Source organism: Amblyomma mixtum, chromosome 3 (genome assembly GCF_055824585.1).
Source record: "Amblyomma mixtum isolate Tamu chromosome 3, ASM5582458v1, whole genome shotgun sequence".
Classification (NCBI taxonomy): Eukaryota; Metazoa; Arthropoda; class Arachnida; order Ixodida; family Ixodidae; genus Amblyomma; species Amblyomma mixtum.
The window spans coordinates 310,682,135-310,702,954 of record NC_143014.1 but is presented as its reverse complement, the minus strand read 5'-3'; the positions used below and the strand labels follow the sequence as shown (position 1 = coordinate 310,702,954).

The window sequence follows — 20,820 nt, the reverse complement described above, 5'->3', positions numbered from 1 at the left end:
CATTTGTGCCATGCCTGCCTAAAACTGGAACAATTTTTTTTTTTTTTTTTTGCATGGGATTCTCCGAAGGTATATACTATGAAAAAACATTCTTTTTGTAGTGTACAAAGTTCCGTTCAAGTTGGCCTTTACTGTGGGAAGCCACTTGTGCTGAGTGTTTCATCGCATAACGGGAAGACTCAATTCCAGGGCATTTGGGACTCTGGAGGCCATGTAGCTGGGCCTAAGGGTCATCAAGTTTTGCTGAATACTCATTCTATATATTGACTGAATAATGTGCTTGCGAATAATGCACTACACTTTGTGCATGCAGTGGATCGTGTCAGGATCAGAGGACAACTGTGTGTATATCTGGAACCTACAGACCAAGGAAGTCATGCAGAAGCTGCAGGGACACACAGGTATGTGCCTTTGAACGAGGCTCGCTCAGGGTTTGCTGCTGCCACCTGAGTTGGGGCAGAAGCATTCAGGAGTGCAGGCAAATCGGAATATCACATGGCTCTGGAATAAGAGTGCAGTTAGCATGGCAAGTAATGCAAGCACTACTATGAGGCTATGCTGGCACATAGATAAGATGATACTACCAAATTGCTGAAGAAATAAGCAGCCGATAATGTGTATCCAAATTGTTGCTTCTTACCAGAGCAAGTTTCACTGCTAACTAACCCCTTTGGGTGCTGTATGTACAGACCCTTTCACACTTACAGGGAAACTGGCAGCAAGCGACCGCAGGGCATCGCGAAACGTTACTGCTGACAGCCGGTGAGAACTGACGGTAAAGGCGCACGTGCAATAAGCCAGCCTGCTACTTTATCTGCGCATGAGCCTTGTGCCGCCCATTATCTCCGGTTGTCGGCAGCAGCACTTCACAAAGCACACTTGTCACGTGCTTCCAGTTTCCCTTTAATGAAAGGGGCTGTACATTGGTGTATATGTCCTGAATGCCGCTAAGTTCCCGTATAGAAGGCACAAAATTGCCTAAATGTGCAGAATTGTCTGCAGAAACATTTCAGGCCAGGCATGAGAAATAAACAAAAATCATTTTTGAGATAGATGCCTTCATGTTTTGTGTTAGCCCTGGTGAGCCTCCAGTCAGTGAACATTTTATTTTGTTTCCTTTGCAACGATGAGTTTTTTAAAATGCTTAAAGGGTGTTTGTTTACATACCGTAAAAACCCGCATATAATATGGACCCTCATATAATGCAAGGTGTAATTCGGGGATAGCAAAAACAGAAAAAAAAGTTTTTATCTGTGTATAATGTGAGTAAAAAAGGGCAGTTGGCTTAAAGACGTTCCAGAAGTTGCGGAAGCCGAACGCCCTTCGATTATTTGTGTACGCTGGCGCGCCAGATACGACACATGTAGCGCGAGTGACAGGTACAGAGGTGCTGCGCTCGTGCCTACTCGCATCCAGCACGTGATGGCACGCACGCTTCAGAAGTGTCCATCGGAGCTTCGGTGATCGTCATTGCCTGGTGAACCGGTACCGTTGAGCGCGTTAGATATCCTGTATTTCCTGAAATAATAATTGGCGAGCTCCTCGAAAATGCTTGCCCAGGCGTGCGTGATCCGAATGCACAGCGTGGTTGGAGAGGCCCCTGTCCGGTGGCAGTAACTGCAGGCTCTCCCTACCTCATACAGACCATGTAGCAGTGCTTGACGCGGTGCCGATGCTTTCAGCAGCTACGATTACTTTCTTTTTTAAAAGCAGCCGAGTGCTGCTTTCAGCCGAGTGCTGCCTTCGCGTTCCGGTTGTCATGTGAGGTGCAATCTCCCTGGGCATCGCGATGTCAGGCCAGCATAGTGAAGTGGCGTCGAAATCGAAACCACCGACCTCCACCACCGCTAGATAGCACCTCCTCTTGCTGAAAGCGTAAAGGTGATGGCGCTTGATAATAGAGACTTTTAGCAGAGTGGGATTGTGCACCCGCTCCACTCAGTGAGCAAGCGGGAGTGCTCCTGCACATGCGCGAAACGCTCAGACGGGAGCACGCAAGGGAACGGCTTCACGGTGCCGCTCCCGGGTGAGCCAAGCGGAGCACTAAGCGGCGCGACGAGTGGGCCTCGCAAAACCTGCTGGTCTCGCGCAGATTTTGACCGAAAATTATTTGGATTTGCATACGATATTAGACGAAAATTTGACATGCTAAAATTTGGAAAACAACCTTGCATTATATGTGGGCTTTTACGGTAAATATATTGCGTTCCTGTAACAGGGATGAGTCGAAAGCAATATAATTGAGACCCTGAAAACAGTATGCAGTCACAATGTGGAGATTTGAGGTCTCAACAAAAACTGCATAGCTAAACATCTGGGAGGATGTAAATTCTTGCCTCAATTGTGTGTGAACATTTTACAATTTTTCCCTTTTTGGGTATAATTTGCTCTTTAAGGGTTAAGGTTCTGGTTTGGTTTTATGGGATATAATTGCCCAAAGCAACTCGGATCATGAGGGACGCTTAGTGGAAGGCTCTGGATTACTTATGACCACCTGGAATTCTTTATCGTGCACTGACACCACACAGTACAAAGGCCTCTAGCGTTTCGCCTCTACTGAAATGCGACCGCTGTGGCCGGGATTGAACCCATGTCTTTGGGGTGAGTAGCTGAGTACCTTAATCACTAAGCCACCGTTGCAGCCTTAAGGAGTTAAGATGGTTGGTTGGTTTGTTGGGGCTTAACGTCCCAAAGCGACTCAGGCCGTGAGGGATGCCGTAGTGAACAGCTCCGGAAATTTCGCCACCTGGGGTTCTTTGATGTGTGCTGACATCGCACAGGACACGGGCCTGTAGAACTTCGCCTTCATCGAAATTCGACTGCCATGGCCGGGATCGAACCCATGTCTTTCGGGTCAGCAGCCGAGCGCCGTAACCACTAAGCCACCACGGCAGCCTTAAATGGTTAAGAATAATTTGATTTGTGGTAGGAGTGCTTGCCAAGTTCCATTAAGGGGGGACATGGGTCTTAGAGCATTTTTTTTTATTTACAGACCAAATGCAATGAAACTGCACAGACTTATTCAGTTTTTTGTGCTGATTTCAAATATGCAATTTGTTTAGTTCTAGACCAATTAGTTCCTGTGATATTAATATATATCATGCCATTGTCTGCTGAAACAATAGAAAAGAAATGGGCCACCAGAAATTTAATTTTAATGTGTGGGTAGATACTACAATGTGTGAGGAATGCAACGCTGGAAGCAGTTTTCAGTTTTTTGTCCGTGTGGACAAATGGGCTTAATAGTTAGTTTTCAAGTGAGTTGACCAGACATACAGTGCCAGAAAACATGACACACATGAAACTACCTATTAAGCCCATTTGTCCACACGGACAAAAAACTGAAAACTGCTTCCAGCGTTGCATTCCTCACACATTGTAGTATCTATCCACACATTAAAATTAAATTTCTGGTGGCCCATTTCTTTTCTATTGTTTCAGCAGACAATGGCATGATATATATAATATCTAAGGAACTAATTGGTCTAGAAATAAACAAATTGCATATTTGAGATCAGCAGAAAAAACTGAATGAGTCTGTGCAGTTTCATTGCATTTGGTCTGTAAATAAAGAAATGATCTAAGACCCATGTCCCCCCTTAAGTTAGTGGACCTCATTGATCATCTGGTTCGTTGTCAATTTCAGGTCTGTTACAGTGTCTTGCAAGGACAACTTTTACGCATGTTGTGTACAGGAGCATACTGTAAAATTTCTCTACTACATTTATGCTGTGAATTCACATGCTACAAGAAAAAACTTATTTACTGCTTTGCTGTTTCCTTTTGCCTTGTGTTGAGAGGGTTGAGCATGGAAATTGTATAGCACAGCAAGAAAGGTCTGTTTGGTTAGTTTGTTGTGTTTGTTGGGCGCTGCTGATTCTCTAGTCCAGTTTGGCGTGGAGGTTATTTAGGAGCTCTTTACATTTTTGTTGCACCATACGAAATAGTGTTGAATAGCACAGCTATACTTTTTGTTTTCCAGATTTCGTTATGAAATGTTTTTGTATGGCTCCTAAAGTTATTTGGCTGGGGGAGTGTTCAAATTTATTTTGTCATCATCATCAGCCTGACTAAGTCCACTGCAGGACAAAGGCCTCTCCCATATGCCTCCAATTAACGCCGTCCTGTGCCAGCTGCGGCCACCTTATCCCCACAAACTTCTTTATCTCATCCGGGCCACCGTGGTGGCTCAGTGGTTATGGTGCTCGGCTTTTGACCCAAAAGACCCGGGTTCGTTCTCGGCCGCGGCGGTCGCATTTTAATTGAGGCGAAATGCTAGAGGCCCGTGCACTGTGCGATGCTGATCAGTGCACGTTAAAGAACCCCAGGTGGTCGAAATTGTCCGGAGCCCTTCACTACGGCGTCTCTCATAGCCTCAGTTGCTTTGGTACGTTGAACCCCCATAAACCAAACCAAACCATCTTTATCTCATCCGCCCACCTATCTTGGTGACGCCCCCTGCTAGGCTTTCCTTCTCTTGGCATCCAGTTCGTCCATTACCCTTAATGACCATCGGTTATCTAGCCTTTGCATTACATGCCCTGCCCAAGCCCATTTCTACGCTCAAACGTGAGAGGCTGGCGTTCAGAGCTTTACTTTTAGTAAATTTCATTAATACTGATCTGTGCTTTCAGATGCTGTGTCTACATTTTTGTACATAGCAAACGCAGTATTTTCTGAGAGTTGCTATAACTAGAAGTGTTTGTTTCATATGAATATAGGACTTTTTATATCACAGTTTGGTTGCTTTTTTGTTTTAGCTGATGAACGCAGTAAGTATTGTTGCTCAAATTGGTGAGCTATGCATGTCCTTTGACATTTTATCCTGATTTTTTATTCTCAGATGTGATTCCACAACCCTTGAAGTGCTTTTTTTGGCATACCTTGGTGCTTCATTGTTACTATCTCCAACTGTTGTCATGTGCTAAATTTTGTGCACTCCTGTGGGTGATTGGCAGTTAATGTTTCATATTGCAAGACTAACAGGCTTTTTTGAGGTCTGCATGGACTGTTTAGGCGAGAAATCTTGTTTTTTGAATGAAAATGGTGAGCATTGTCCGAAAGGATTGAAGTACTGGCTCGGCTGGCTCCTGAACTGTACAGTTCTTCAGGGGTACCATGCTGTGATATGTGACAAGCAAGTATTCAGCAGTCAGCCTGCATGCAGTGAAGATACTATATATATATCGTACCTGCCACCTCTTCCGAATTTTCCGTAAAAATGTGTGAATTTGAACCTGTTTTACTATTTTATGAATCTTGCCTCAAACTTTATGGAAAATATATTTTATTCGCAAAGTACATTTCAAATTCTATTAAAACGACACTGTTGCCAGTGGTACCTTGTAGTGCTTGAGAGAGGAATATGCACCATCTGTGGAATTATCAGCAGTAGCAGCTGCAACATTGCACAGCAAACCGTCGTTAATTTGACCCAATTCAATAAACGCTTATTCCTGTTCCTTAACCCCCGTTAACTCGGTTAATAGGGTCTGCTGCCAGAGTCCCGCCGAGGCTGTGGCGTCAGGAGCTCATTTATTTGGATGTCGAGAAGTTGCCATCGGTTAATTTGGAGCCCCCCCCCCCTGAAGTGGTAGTGTCGAGGCATGACCTACTCTACAACCGACTGTCCAAACATTCGTCCCTAGGCCTGAACTGTATGTTACACAGCTTCCGGCACCGCTCTGGCGTGTGCGCAGTGGCAGGTGTTTTGATGATCGGCAGGCCCCCGGTGAGAGGCCTATAGAGGGTCTGGCCGCATGGTTTCGTTTTCAGAGCTTCGCTGCTAGCCTGGGGGACGGTGGCTGCGCCTATCATTCGTCCAGTCGAGCCGCAAGCCTTTTAGAACGATGATTGCATTGACCTTTTTTTGTTTGTTAGTCGAAGGCATCTTGCCAATGCGGCAAGGCTCTGCTGCCAGTGCGCGCTTCCCCTGATCCCGTCCACATGATACTTCCGTTCTTCCACCGTGCCGAAACTATGCGCTTGTCGCGTGATGTTCGCTGTTTGTTTGTTAAACTTCAGCCTCCTCATGTGCCATGCCATGTGTGGAAAAGCTCTGGTATCGTGTTGCACACTGAAAGAACAGACGGAATGCGAAACTTTTCTGTTTAAAAAAACAAAACAAAACAGTCGTGTGCTAGCTTAGCTCAGCAGCCGCAAAGGTTTTGCTAACTTGAAAGCCTTCAGGTTGGCAGGTATGATATACCGGGTAGGAAGACTTTAAGTAATTTTCAAAAATAGGCTTTTTGGGTAAATATATGGCTTTTGCGCATGCATAGTATTGCCAGTGTTGGCGGACTCCGGAAAGCCAGTGAATTGTCTTAAGCTTCCTGAGCCGCCGGAGTGGCCGTGAACGGTGAACCAATGATAACCCCTAGGATATGACATTTTGTGCCAGGTTTTGCACGAAAACCCGACTCCACTGGTCACTGAAAGCAGGAAATAAAAAAAATCAATTGTAAATTATGTGCTCGCTTTTGAGGCCTCATACTTGGCATGAATGCTTGATGGCCTGTAATCTACGTAATGAAACCATTTTATAGCCAGCCTCACACACCCCTTTTCAGAGGCATTATGGAAGGATAAAAAAAAGCGGGCTTTCGCGTTGTGATTGTTCGAAGCAGGTTGTCGTCCATCTTGTTCACAGCACATGTGATATGTGGGAAACCCCACTTGCGGAATTTCCTGTGATGTGCAGCTTAGTGGCGTCGGAATGCGATCAGTCCACGCTGCGAGCGACGGAGAAGGAAGGGAACAGGACCTTTTGTATTGTTTTCGTCGGACTCTAAACTCGATTGTAGGGTAATTTGCGCCAGGTATTGTGGTTTTGGCACCATCGTATTTATGAAAGTTGGTGCAATATACGATCGCTGGCGAGTTTCCACGAATTTTCAGCTGTTCAGAAATTCTTGAGTATGAATATACGTACCAAATATCAAACATATTTAATTAATATTCAAAATTTTGAATATTCGCACACCCCTACTTTTTATCTGTACAGTAGTCACTGATGTCGGTGAATGGGCTTCACCTACTGCAATTGGGATGTTACAGATTTTGAATTGGTAACCACACTGCCATATTGTGTCTAATTTAGATGGATATAATTTTGTGTCCCCTCAGTTATTAATGTCTCTTTTCAGAGCAATTCAATTTTGATCTCCTGTGGTGAAAGTAGTGCACAGTCAAAGTATGCCGGTGTGGTGCAGTTTTCATTGGAGAAACAGAGGGAAAAAAATGCAGACCTATTGCTTGGTACTAATGAGCTGATGCCATCTGAAGGGGTAAATGGAGTACATCCATCTTTATGCCTCTTAGAAGGCTTATAGTGTAGTGTTTTGTGTGCACCATTTCTCATGCCAGCCGCCCTGTTTGTTGCTTGTGCAGACGTGGTCCTCTGCACGGCGTGCCACCCAACTGAGAACATCATTGCCTCGGCTGCCCTAGAGAATGACAAGACCATCAAACTCTGGCGGAGTGACACCTAAGCCTTCCCCCATCACACGACCTTGCATATGTGTGTGTCTCTTAACGTGGACAAGTGTCTCACTTCTGTAAAAACTTCATTAAAAAGGCAAATGAAAGCTACATTTGCTGTAAGCCAAACAACATTGTTTTTTCATGCATATTTTCTTGCTACAAAGCCATTTAAACACAGTGAATTACTAACCTTAATATCAGATAAAGAAATGAGACTTGGTTGGGAGTTCTTTCTCTACATATATTCTCCTCCAAAGGCCATGCACTTCTTCCACCGCTGCTGGATGAGCTGCCGCTGGCCATTGCTGTAGAATTCATTTTGAGAGTTCAGGAAGAGCTCCACTTGAACGATTACTTTTTCATGTTCCCAGAAATATTTCCCACAGTGTGCTCTTCATGCGAGGGAAGAAAAAGAAGTCACTTGGTGCAAGGTTGGGTGAATGTGGGGGATGGGGCAAAATTTCATATCCTAAATACGATACCTTTCGTGAGCGTTCCTCTGCTGTTCACCTTGATAGCACCACATCTTAGCGAGAAGCTCGCAGTAATACTTTCCTTCAATAGTTTGGCCTTTGTGGGCATAAATTGTAGGACGAGCACCATGGCAGTCCCAGAACACTCTCAGCATCACCTTACCTCATGACCCTACCTTGGCAAAATCACGAGTGCTGGCTTGGCTCGCTCATAGTAGTTTGGTCAACCTACAAGCTTACTCAGGCTCAGACTCGTACAGTCCTGGGCTCAACCGAACTCACTCATTTAGGCTCAAAAATTATTTGGGCTTTTTCTGACTGATAGCTCATCCAGGGTCAGCTACTTACAACTTGCGACTCACTTCGACTCGCGACCTATCTGGGCTCACTCATTTCGGCTTGACACATATGGGCTCACTTAAGTGCCCAAGTGGCACACCACAGAGCTGACAGAGATATGCGACAAGAGACCCCGTTGTGCAACGACATGGTGGAACTTGGTCAAAGCTTTCGATACATCCCCACGTGGCTCACCACCGCACCCCCGTCATCTGCCGAACGGGAAGGGACAAAGTGCGGTCTTCCTGACTTCCGGAGAATCATCTCCTTTGGTTGCTGACAGACATCACCTAGCCCTTCACCCTCAAACATCCTTGGTCACAGCAGTAAATCTTTCTTCCTCTGCGCTGTCAGCAAACGAGGAAAAAAAAATCTAAGTGCACACTGCCATTGCGAAAACACAGTCCATGATGTGAGCCTGAGCCCAGACTCTTGACTGAGGTCATGATGCGAACGCGAGTCCGAACTCACTCATGGTTCAGAAATGTGAGCCTGAGTGAGCCCAAGTGATTCGACCCATGAGTGAGTCTGCGGACTATGCTGATTACGCACAGCCTTGGCCTTTTTTGGCACTGGTGACATGCTGCCATTGTTAGCTTTACTCTTTGGTTTCTGGGTCATAATTGCCCAACAATCAGTTATGGTGATGAGGCAGCCTCAAATGTCAACAGAGTCACTCTCCCAAAGCTTGAAATCTCTTGCGACTGCTTCCTTTAAGTCTTATAGCATTGACATCAGCAACTGCGGGGAGCTTAGCACGCGGCAGCCTTCGTCATGTTTATGCTTCTGTGAAGGATATTGTATTCTGAGTCTGCACTTGTGTTAAACCTGTTCCACTATTTCTTCAATAGTTATATGCCGGTCTGCGAGCATTAGAGCCTCAACTAGCATAGTAATTTGTGGCTCATAATCGAGCAACAGTCTGCCACTCCAATCTTTGTCATTTATGCGTGTTCGACCACATCGAAATCGTTTACGTCATTTTGCAACAGTGTTGTAGGCTGGGACATTGTCACTGTACACTGCCACCACCTCAGCTTATATCTTCTTGGCTGCACATCACTGCACATGCTTCGTTTCCCCATGGATGCTGCTGTTTTTGTTTTTGCCCCAACTAGGCTTGGCATTGTACTAAATAAAATTCAACTAAAACTAGAGGGACGTTCACTTGTTTTATAGTGTATGAATGTTATAAATTTGTCACTGATAATACAAATTTTATGAAGCCTTATAAGTACTCCAGTACGTTGCCATCAATGGTGACACAGTGACCACAGCTATGCTGACTGTTGAGTTGCAGATTTGATCTCTAGCTTCTCGTACGCCTCAGTCTTTGTATATGCTCAGTTAATTTTGATTTTATTTATTTATTTATTTATGTACAAATACTGCTATCCCATGAATTGGGACATTGCAGGAGTGGTACAGAGGATGGAACATAGAGATAAAACAGGAAAGTGCATAATTACATGTGTGAATCAGGGAATTTACATAAACAATAGTGTGGTATTAATAAGAAAATACATGATTAGCAATTCTTGCGCAAAGCGGTCAACAGACATCTGACGTAATGTAACATCCAGATCATTCCATAGTTCGACTGTTGAAGGAAAAAATGAATATTTAAAACAGTCTAAAAATGGCATAAACGGCACAATGTTAAGCGGGTTGGTACGGTGAGTGACACGTGCTGAAGAACTGGCGAAAGAAAAGTGGGGCGGCGTCAACATTTTCAATTTCTTGTGAAAAGTGATAAGGCGATCACATATGCGTCTGTGTTGAAGTGTGTCAAGTGATAAAGTGCGGGCATGAGCTGTGGGAGAGAACTGGCGGTCATAACGCTTATATATAAATCTTATTGCTTTTTTCTGCACATTTTCTAGTTTAGTGATGTCTTTAACGAAGTGCGGTGACCAGACTGCCGAGGCGTATTCAAGCACAGGCCTTACCAGAGGTTTGTACGCCGTCAACTTAGTTTTTAGTCGAATCCTGTAAGGTACGTTTTAAAAATCCGAGTTTCTTCAGTGCCTTGGAGCAAGTTAAATCAACGTGTTTTGACCAATTTAAGTTAGAACAAAAGGTTACTCCTAGGTACTTGAAGTCGTTTACGTGCGTTAGTTGATGAGTGCTGTTAGTGTACGAAAAACGCAAAGGATTCTTGTTAGTGAATGTCATCGACGCAGTTTTGCTGAAATTTATCTTCATCTGCCATGTGTTGCTCCAAGCACAGAATGAAGAAAACACGTTATTTAAAATTAGCTGGTCGCATGCATTATTTATGTTTGAATACAGAACGCAGTCATCTGCATATAAACGGATTTTAACAGGTGTGTTAGCAGTTATCTGGACGATGTCATTAATGTAGACAAGAAATAGAAGTGGCCCTAGAACTGATCCCTGCGGGACGCCAGATGTTACAGAGACACGCTGATTGAGAGTGATTGAAGGTGACAAACTGGGATCTTAACCGTAAGTAGTCCTTAATCCAACCTAGTAGTGGAACGCCATTAGTTCCTTTGAGAAAAGCGCCAAGTTTAGTAATGAGTTTACTATGAGAAACCAAATCAAATGCTTTGGAGTAGTCGATAAAAATGGCGTCCATCTGACCGCGGTTATTTAAGCATGATGCAATGTCGTGTGAGAATTCGATTAACTGCGTGAGTGTGGAGAACGCAGCCCGGAAACCATGCTGATTATTACAGAGAAGATTGTTGTTAGACAAGTACGACACAATATGTTTATGAATAATGTGCTCTAACACCTTGCAACAAGTACACAATAAGGAAATTGGTCTATAATTGGAGAGGCATTGTTTATTACCGGACTTAAATACTGGTACTACATTAGCTATTTTCCAGACTTGTGTAATGGTTTCGAAGGTTTGTTGAGGTTTTATAGCGCTAAAAACAGTGCAGAGGTGGTGGGACAGGTTGGTTGGTACCAGTCTTGTGCCTTTTGTAATGTGTGGGGGCTTGAGGAAGCAGTGAGTTGTAGCCCAGCAATAGAAACAGCATTATTCTAATAGCTTTTAGATGTTTTTGTAATATTGCAAATAAACAAATGTCACATGTATCATAAACATTACCTTAACATTCCAAATGAACATTCTTTTAATAGTTGTATTTCAGTCATAACTGTAAACATTACAAATATATTTCAAGCACTGGCTCTCAGAATTTTTCCCACCTGTTATGGTAAAGACGTTTCTCAACTAGCAGTACTTCGCAGCCAAGCCTCTTAGATTGTGGCTTGTTATAGATTGCATGCATGGCCCCATTGTTTGGTTAGAAAGCTTTGCTTATTATCCATTCGCCACTACTGCGCATGGTGGTGGTGGTGAAAACTTTTTAATAAACAACAGGAGAGTTTGCAGACCAAAAATGGCCCTTTACATAGGTGGAGTCCTTAGTCCGGGACCCCGCTGGACGAGGCCGCTACTCGCGCCCGTTGGACTAGAGCCCTTTGAGACTCCAGCCCCGAGCAGTTGCTGCCTCCCATGCCTCGCGGGAAGGGGAAGGATTGGGGGGAAGGGAAGGATTCTTTTGACAGGCCCAAACCATGTGGAAGGTATCGGATACTTCCCCACAGTGAGGGCAGCGCCCATCAATTTTGGGGTCGAAATGTTTCACTATTGCAGGACACAACAGAGTGTTGGTCTGCAAGCGCCTCAGAGTTCGCTCATCAGCTTTACTCAGACCCTTAGCAGGGACCGGGAAAAGCCGATGGCGTTCGCAATAGTCGTCCAGAATTTCTCTGAACCGCAGAAGCGGTTGCACAATCTCCGAGCCGGAAGAGCCTGGATGAGGTGCCCGGTAGGTAAGCGCTCGGGCAGCCGCGTCCGCAGCCTCATTACCTCTAACGCCCTGATGGCCCGGAGTCCAAACTATGCGTTTGGGCGAAGGGTCCGATTCCCTCACTGCGCGCTTTAATATACTGTAGGCTAAAGGTGAAATCTCGCCAGCCAGGTAGTGTTGACAGGCTCGACGCGAATCTGTCACGATTACCTTCGAATTCAAGTCCGAGGCGGCAAGCGCAATGGCTACTTCCTCGGCCTGTGCTGAATTTCGAGCTCGAAAGGAGAGCCCGTTAACGCATTGATCCTACTGCGGCCGTGTAGAATCCATTGGGCGACGGCCCTGCCACGTCAACGTAGTATGCACCCTGTTTGGATCCGTGTTGGTGTTCGAGGGCCCGAGCGCGCGCCTCTCGTCTGCCTTCGTGTGTATGTGTGTCCATGTTGCGCGGGAGTGGAGGGACCCAGAGCTTGTGACGCCATAGCTCCGGAATCCGACACGTCTCCTCTGGAGTGCACTCGTGTTGGATGTGCAAGCGGTCTAGCAGGCGGCGCCCGGATGCCGTCTGCGAGAGTCGCGTATATTGGTTCACGAGGTGGGCCTCCCGTAACTCCTGGTAGAAGTTGATCACCCCCAACGCCGACAACTTAGCATTGGAGGCCCAGTGCTCGCTTTGTAGCATTTCTAACGATGGTGTCGATTCTTATTTCTTGTTGTTTCGTAGTGCGAAGGTAGGGAGCGGAGTAGAGGATCCTGCTGGTCACGAAGGCATGGGCGAGCCGAAGCGCGTCCCTGCCTCGCAACCCGCCGCGCTTGTTAGAAACGCGATGGATCATGCGTCCAACTACGCGCTTGAGTTTGGCAATAGTGGATTCCGGGCTGAGCCTGTTATGGATGAACAGACCTGTATGCGGAGCTCTCCGACCTCTTTGCAAACTCAAGATTGCAAGATTTGCAAACTCGTGTTGTCTTTAGGATCGGATCTGATGTGCAGAAGTTCCGATTTTGCGGGAGCACATTGGAGACCACAGCCGATAGCGTAGCTATCGGTTATGGTGGCGGCCCGCTGAAGGCGGTCCTCCATTTCCCCAAGGCTCCCTTCGGTCGTCCAAATTGTTATGTCGTCCGCGTATAGTGCGTGATGAATGCCTTCCACCCGGGCCAATTGGTGGGGAAGCTGCATCATGGCAATGTTGAAAAGAAGTGGCGACAAGACCGCCCCTTGGGGTGTACCCCGTGTACCCATCGTGTATGGTCCGTATTCGTCATCATCAATCTTGAGGAAGGCCTGACGCTTCGAGAGAAAGTCTCGTGAATGCCTTGCGCCCGCAATCAATGGTACTCAAGTTAGCCAAGATGCTGCTATGACGAATGTTGTCAAAGGCCCCCTTAAGATCGAGGGCAAGGATGGCCTTGTCGTTGTGGCGCATGGCAGTGGGTCGTATTATGCAGCGGTGTAACTGGAGGAGGACGTCCTGCGCAGACATGCGGTCGGAACCCGAACATATAATGTCTGCAAAGAGGCCCTTGGTCTCTATGTGTGGAGAGAGGCGATCCCTAACCATCGTCTCCATAAGCTTGCCCACACAAGAGCTTAGTGAGATGGGCCTCAGGTTGTCGGTATTCATTGGCTTGCCTGGCTTAGGGATGAAAATGACCAAGGAGGTCTTCCATTCGGGAGGGAGTGGACGCCCGTCCCAAATCTGGTTAATGTACACTAGCAGGTGGAGGTAGGCCGAATCTGGGAGGTTGGCCAACAGATTGACTGTTATGCGATCCCGACCCGGAGCCGTACCTCGCCACATTTTAGCTAAAGCCGCCTTAAGGTCGTGTAACTCAAAAGGGGCATCAATGTCGGGATTCGGCTTTCCCGCGTACTCGTACTCGGACCCAACTGGGTCAGAGATATCTGTCGCACAGGGTGTCCGCGAGTTGAGCCGTCGTACCTTGGTACCCCCCAAGCATGGGCGTCCGGAGGGGGGGGGGGGGCAAGGGGGGGCGGCTGCACCCCCCTGGAAAATCACTCACTCGAACCGTGAGTGATGGCCGCACGCCAGGGGCGGTGGTGCGCTCAGCCAAAAGGGTGAAAGCAGCCCCGCTTCGACGCTTGGTCACATCTGCGAAATGCCGCGTCCGGGCGCGCGTCGTTCCGCCGTTTTCAAACCACGCCACCGCCAGCTCTGCTGAAGGACGACCTGTTGCAGACATGCAGCGGCACCGGCGAGCATGTGTTTCGAGCCGTCTTGAGATGGGTGTCTGTTTCTTTGATCTCTAGAGAGATAGCGACACGGAGGCAGACAGTGCACAGGGCACAGGTGGTGGTGGTGGTAGTGGTTTATTAAAAAAAATAAAAATAAAATAAAATAAAAAGTGATGCAAAAGAGTGTTGCCGGCCGCGGCAATTGCTATCTAATATCTTAAGCACCCGAGCTGCAGCCGGCGGAAACGAAAGGGAAAGGAAGAGGATAGTGAGGAGAAGTATAGAGGGGAGCGACAGCGAGAAAGGACAGGGGAGAGCTTTGTACACTATTTACAAAATACAAAAGTAATCAAGTTCGCGCCGCTCGCGCGCTAAGAGGGCACTGGTCGCTCGCTAGAATCAGGATACGTTCGTACGCCGGCCACCGATGAATTCTTGAGGGGGGAAGGACAAATCAGCCGTGTCCACCCCCGCTTTGTCGGGCTGCTCAGGGGCAAGCGGGCGACGAGTTGGCGCCGCCGCCGCTCGCTGTCTCCTCCGATCCACGGGAGAGCTCAGTGCGGTAGAAGCGCCGCTTTCAGAACCTTCGGCAAAGGGGATTAGCTGCTTTTGTTCACGGCGACGCAGTCTCCAGAGGCGCCCCCACACCAGCGTTCCTTGCGTCTTCTCCGAAAACCAGCGCCTTTGGTCAACGCAGCCCGATGGCGCCTGCCTGGCTCGCCTGTCACCTCTGGCTGGGCCTCAAATCACAACAGCGCCCATGTACTGTGCGTGTCAGTGCATGGTAAAGAGACCCAGGTGGTCGACATTATCCGAAACTCTGTACTACTCCGTCCCTCATAGCCTGAGTCGTTTTGGGGCTCAGAACCCCATAAAAGCACAAAAACAAATTTTCCGAGCGAATTAGTTGCGGGTGTCCCTTCCCCTCGGAAGTCGCGCGGCGTTCCTTACACCCCAAAAGTGCGCATTCGTGGATATTGTGGCAAGTAAGCCCTTGCACATGTGCGCGCCTCTGTGTTTGTGCTTCGGTGTTTTTAGTGGCGGGTTGTCAACGAAGGTGAGAACAACCAAGACAGCGGACGAGAAAACGACGAGCGGCGAGCAGTGTGTGTGCGGTTGCTCGACTGTGCGGATGCGCGAGCAAGATGGAGCGAGGTGTATGAAGCTGCGAGCGTGCATTTATCTTGTAAATAAGTTTTCGTTGTATATAGTCATCTTTTGTTTTCAACGTACTCGTTCAACCATTTTTCCAATCAATATATATGATGACTGTGCACTGAGAGCGTGTAATGAAGCACAGAAATGAATTTATCACCCGTGTAACTACGCAATTCGCCCAGAAAAATCCGAGGCGACTACAGTTGCTGTTCAAGGAAGACTGACTGAGTGACTGTAGTTGCGTGTTTGTGAACATATTGCGCTGTGTGCTGGTCATCAATTCGGGTGAGTCGAGAACCCGTATGCAGTAAGACTGAGCACTTCGAGTATTGATAGTATCTTTTTGCATTTTTATTAATTTTAATTGTTTCTTTGTTGATAAACTCCAATGTATCTCTACAATCCGCGCTTTAATTTGCTGCTTGTAATTTTCTTTCATGTGTGTATTTTACTTATTTTTTATTTATATATAAATAAATAAATTTACTCCGCAAATAGTGCCTTTTCGCTACGAATATACCCCCCCCCCCCCTCCGGCGCCAACAACCAATGGGCCCCCCCCTGAAAAAAATTCTGCGGACGCCCTTGCCCCCAAGCAACCACCGATATCCTTCGGACGGCCGACAGAGGTCTGTTTCGGATGTTCTGTACGTCTGCTGAATATCCGCAAACAGCCGGTAGACGTCCGTCGGCCGTCCGAAAGGTGGCCAAAGGTATACGGTTCGCCCGCCGACGGACGTCCAGTTGAGTACGTCCATTGGCGGATCTTCCTCGAATATTCGCATATATGGTGCAGGCGTGCTTTTTTCACTCCGCGCGATGCAATAAAACCAAAAACAATTTGATGCATAGCACGCATATTTTATTGTGGTTGATGATACATCAGCAGAGCAATGGGTTATATTCGGAAAATTTCTTAAATGTGACTCTTCAAATGTGGCAAGCTTGGGACACACATCCGTAATCTTCCCACCCACAGGATTTCTGAAATAAAAAGAACGCGGCAAACATCAGTCATGTGAAATAAATGGCACATTGCAGCAGCCCAAGTAAAAACATATTGGAACCAATTGATAGAAGTGTTTAATGCTGCAAGTATAAAAGACAATGCACTTTAACAAACACCTCAATAAGTATAAGGCAATAACAGTTCTCACTTTTCCACACCACATTTGACAATGTATCTGTTCTTTATGTATTCTCATGGGCCTTAGGGCACTAACCTGCGCAGCACTGTACGCGACTGTACACAGAAAGCCGCAAAGCTTCCGTTGCGAACCACTGCGAACTACACGTGCTTCCTATGGTCTGCCTTTCGCGCGTTGTCACTCTTTATACAGGCACAGTGAAACTAGCAATGCCTTAAAAATTACCAAGATGCGAAAATACTCCGTCCCGCAACTTTGAAGAGGAGTGGGAATTAGCCGCGCGAGTTGAGGGCTCCCGCAGCTGTGTGATGTAGGCTCCCAAAAGTGTGAGAACAGCACACACTTGTGGAAGCCATCTCCTCGCGCTTACTACTCCCACTGTACTGTGAACGAATGTTATATGAGCATGCATTGTCCTAGAAGCAAGTTCCAAGAAGTGTATTGGATACATACCTTCGTAGGCAATCCCATGTGCACTAAGCCTTCTTTAAGGTGGCGGTTCCACTGCCGCCATCTTGCGAGTAGTTCAGATTCTGCCACCAGGCTACGACACTGATCCATGACTGGGAAAGTGTCTACCCGTTTTGCCCCTGAGCGACCCGAGACTGGTTCTGGTTGAGATGTTGAGATGTGTTTCCGGTCCTTTCTTGACCCGCGCGCTGCGTGAAGACTTTTCTTTTGTTGCTGCGCCTGCCTTCAGAGGGTTACAGATGAACCATGGCAAACCCGGCTGCTTGTCCCCGTCGTGCGTGGGGGGAGGTGTTGGCTGGGGGGATTCGGCATGCTTCTTTCTCTGCCTGCCCCTTGCTGGTTTTTCCACAACCACACGCGGTAGCCTTCTGCGGCTATGTAGCCAAGGCTAAGCATAGAGGGAAGAAGGGCCTTGCCGTCGCGAGTGGGGCTTCCTTTGTTCGGGTTATGGTTGTGGAAGGGTGAAGGGAAAAGTTGGAGAGCTGGGACAAAGAGGGTACCGTCTTTGCCCAAACGGCATCGGAGGGAGGATTATCTTTGTTCGGGACAAGGATGCGCGGCAGGGGAACAAACGACCGCTTCCCTCCCTCTCTTGTTTAGCCTTGCCTGCATAGCCACAGAGAGCTGTGCGGTCGACGTTACTGTCTGGAGGGCCTCATTTGAGGGTATGTGCCGCTACGTCCTTGCGTTGTACCCGACTATAGACTTTTCTATTTTCAATGTCGATACATATATTAGTGTTGGCAAAGGAAAAGAAAGAAAGAAAAATAATGCTGCCCAGCACGCAGTAAGCGAAAAGGGAAAGCGGACGACAAAAATAGAAAGGTGTGACATCATGCAAATTATATATGCTTTTTTATGTCCCAGGTATATACTTCTGGCGTTTTTTTTTTTTTTTTGCAATGAACCTTGTAGTTGAAGTCGGTGCCTTTCTTGTGTTCTTCTTTCTGCCCTCGTCTTTTGCGCGTACAATCACTTCGTCCCTGTTGATGCGTAGTAATATTAGTAGTAGTCGGAACACTCCTTATCTAGAGTGTAACCTGCCAACTCGAGCGCTGAAAAAAAAAATATTTTTTATCAAATAATGTTACATCTATGATAACACAACTGTAACAAAGACAGCTAGACAACTTCAGACAACGCTCGACGGATGCCTGTCCAACCATAGAATCTAGGGTTGGTGAAGAACAAGGTTTAGAGAAGTGGGCAAATGTCAATTTCTGTTTACCGCTGAGATTAATCGATATTGCACAAGAGACGTGAAATTGCTACCGAGAGGGTTACCACCGCAGCGTGTCGGAATAAAAAATATTCGTCGTACATGCGGCGGCATCTTGCAACCAATTCGGGACGGTCAGTTTGAACAGAATTTTGCCAAGGTTTACAAAAATGCAGTATAGATGCATATCATTCACGAAGCGGACTAAGTCTAAACACTGTACGAGGAAGGGGGGGAGGGGGGAGAAACGTTGTCAAAAAAGGGGCCGGCTATAAAGGGATAGTTCTGTAGGCACTTAGGGCGTCCCCCTCCCCTCTACCGTTTGGATCCTGAACTGTGTGCTCTTATTTATGTTAGACGTACACCACCCGTCAAAAGTATACGGCCCAAGGGGTTTGCTTGTGAGGCCTGCTGCGTGCATCGTTATGCATGCTTAGCGACCGTGACCTCTCGAGAGAGGAATAGCATCGCTTCCTCAACCCTCCCAATCTTTGGAGTGCTAGATGTGCTAGGGAGCCCCGCTATACAGCTTAGAAGCAAACCCCTGGGGCTGTATACTTTTGACGGGGACTGTACGTCTTTCTTCTTGCATCTTCATCATCAGCCTGACTACACCCACTGCAGGGCAGTGGGTGTAGTCATCTTCTTGCATCTAGTTTGCCTTATTAGGTTGCTTACTGCCTCTAGAATTTTCCATCGCGTGCTGAAATGTATATCTTACTCGTCTTGCGTCGATTTGCCCTGATTTGGGGTTGGTCAAAGATAGAAAAAGCGTGCGTGCGTGTGTGCGCGTTCACGCACGCGTACCTGGAAATTGAAGCGACAGCTGTTATTTTCACACCGTCTGTTGTCAGGCAACTATAACGTCCTTCTAATCATTTTTTGATATTTTTTTTTCCCGCGATATTTTATTTGACACTGAAATGCGATGTCAAGAGCGGCACGCTATTGAAGAACGTTGGCAGCTGCTTCCTTGTCTTGCTTCAGCTTCCCGTAATAATGCACGCGCTAAAAGCAGAGTGCATACCTTTGTAGTTTTCGAACCAATATATTGGGCGGACTACTGTCCATTATTTCAATATAACCGGAGTGTATTGTCATATTTATTGCACAGGGAACACGCAAGAAACGTGTGTAGTACAGTCATGAAATTTATGAGCGTGAACACGGGAGCGCATGGCAAGTATCCTCAAGACCTACTTGTGGCGACACGCGCCGGCTGCTTTCATCAACGTGGTGGAGAAGGGCTCTGCCGCCTTGCCTGCTTCCAGCAAGCAGAAGGACACACAGGCCGCCGCGGTGGCTCAGTGGCTATGGTGCTCGGCTGCTGACCCAAAAGACGCGGGTTCGATCCCGGCCGCGGCGGCTAGAATTTCTTTGGAGGAGAAATTCTAGAGGCCCGTGTACTGTGCGATGTCAGTGCACGTTAAAGAACCCCAGGTGGTCGAAATTTCCGGAGCCCTTCACTACGGCGTCTCTCATAGCCTTAGTCGCTTTGGGACGTTAAACCCCATAAAACCAAAAACCAAACCAGAAGGACACACCTCCCTTTCCACTTTGTTTATGAAGGCGACCGCCGCGTATCGACAAGAGTAGGGCTCGAGGCTATCTGCCACGCGCTGCTGCGTTCACGCTCAACAATTTCATGACTGTACTTTCGTGTTGAGCCCGCCTTTTGGTTTCATGGGTTACTAGCAAATCATTTTGAGATGGGCCAGTTGCCATGCATTCACACATTCGCAGCAAAATAATTCGCTTCTGATTTTTATTCCATACAACACCGTCCATTGCGTGCGAAGCAGTTTTTTTCAGCAAATACTGAATGATTAGACGCGCCGACCAGATCGCATTCTGTCGGATCTGGAATGCGCCAATTTTTCAATTAATTTATCAAGTAAAAAGAAGCCGAAAGCAATTACATGCACAGTTTTTACTGGTCGAACCAGTTAGTTTACTGTAGACGGCATGCACTTTCATCGTAGTGGTTATTCGGCTCCCCATGGTAATTCATGAATAGGCAAATAGATGTCACAGAGGTAAGGTAAGTGGTTTTATTGCATGATAAATGGAAGGGAAAAGATTGTTGCTAGCCCCGGCAACTGCCATTGCTGCTGGAAGCACCTGAGCTGGGGCAGCGGAAAAAAAGGATAGCAGGCAGTGTCTAGAAGTGAAATGAAAGCGGTGAGGGGATAGTAGAAAGGTCAGGGGGAGAGGTACACTGGCAATAAATCTATTTACATATTAACATAATAACATATATACAGGTCGCACGCACGTGAAGGTCTTGTAGAGCACAGTGCAAACACACGCGCACGACATAAAACCAATACAGCTGGAGTGGGGGCGTCCAGCTGTTCATCGTCCAAGGTAGCACACGCGGAGCGTTCCCCGTCTGTTTGAGGAATGCACAGAGGCTCACCACTGTTCGCTCGAGGACGCGCGCACTGCCCTGCGGCCACAACAGCATCGTGAGAGCGTCTGGGAGAATGCCCGGAGCCCTGTAGGCTGCGAGCATGTCACGACGAGCATCGGCGAA

The 20,820-nt window shown here is 47.1% G+C and overlaps 1 protein-coding gene and 1 long non-coding RNA gene across 3 annotated transcripts in view; one reads left to right on the top strand and one right to left on the bottom strand.

Moving 5' to 3' along the window:
• Positions 1-7,613, top strand: part of wds (WD repeat-containing protein wds) — a 97,814-nt gene extending 90,201 nt beyond the window's left edge. For both annotated transcript variants that reach the window (XM_089583916.1, XM_089583917.1), the window contains exons 13-14: positions 314-401; positions 7,390-7,613. In XM_089583916.1, the coding sequence (XP_089440042.1) occupies positions 314-401; positions 7,390-7,490 (189 nt within the window). In that variant the 3' untranslated portion in view covers positions 7,491-7,613. The remainder of the gene's footprint in view (positions 1-313; positions 402-7,389) is intronic.
• Positions 7,614-16,283: 8,670 nt separating this feature from the next.
• On the bottom strand, positions 16,284-17,083 carry LOC149355588 (uncharacterized). The gene is made up of 2 exons (XR_016289730.1): positions 17,048-17,083; positions 16,284-16,430 (listed from the first exon to the last, which is right to left on the bottom strand). It is a non-coding gene; the product is annotated as an uncharacterized LOC149355588 (long non-coding RNA).
• Between the last annotated feature and the right edge of the window lie 3,737 nt (positions 17,084-20,820).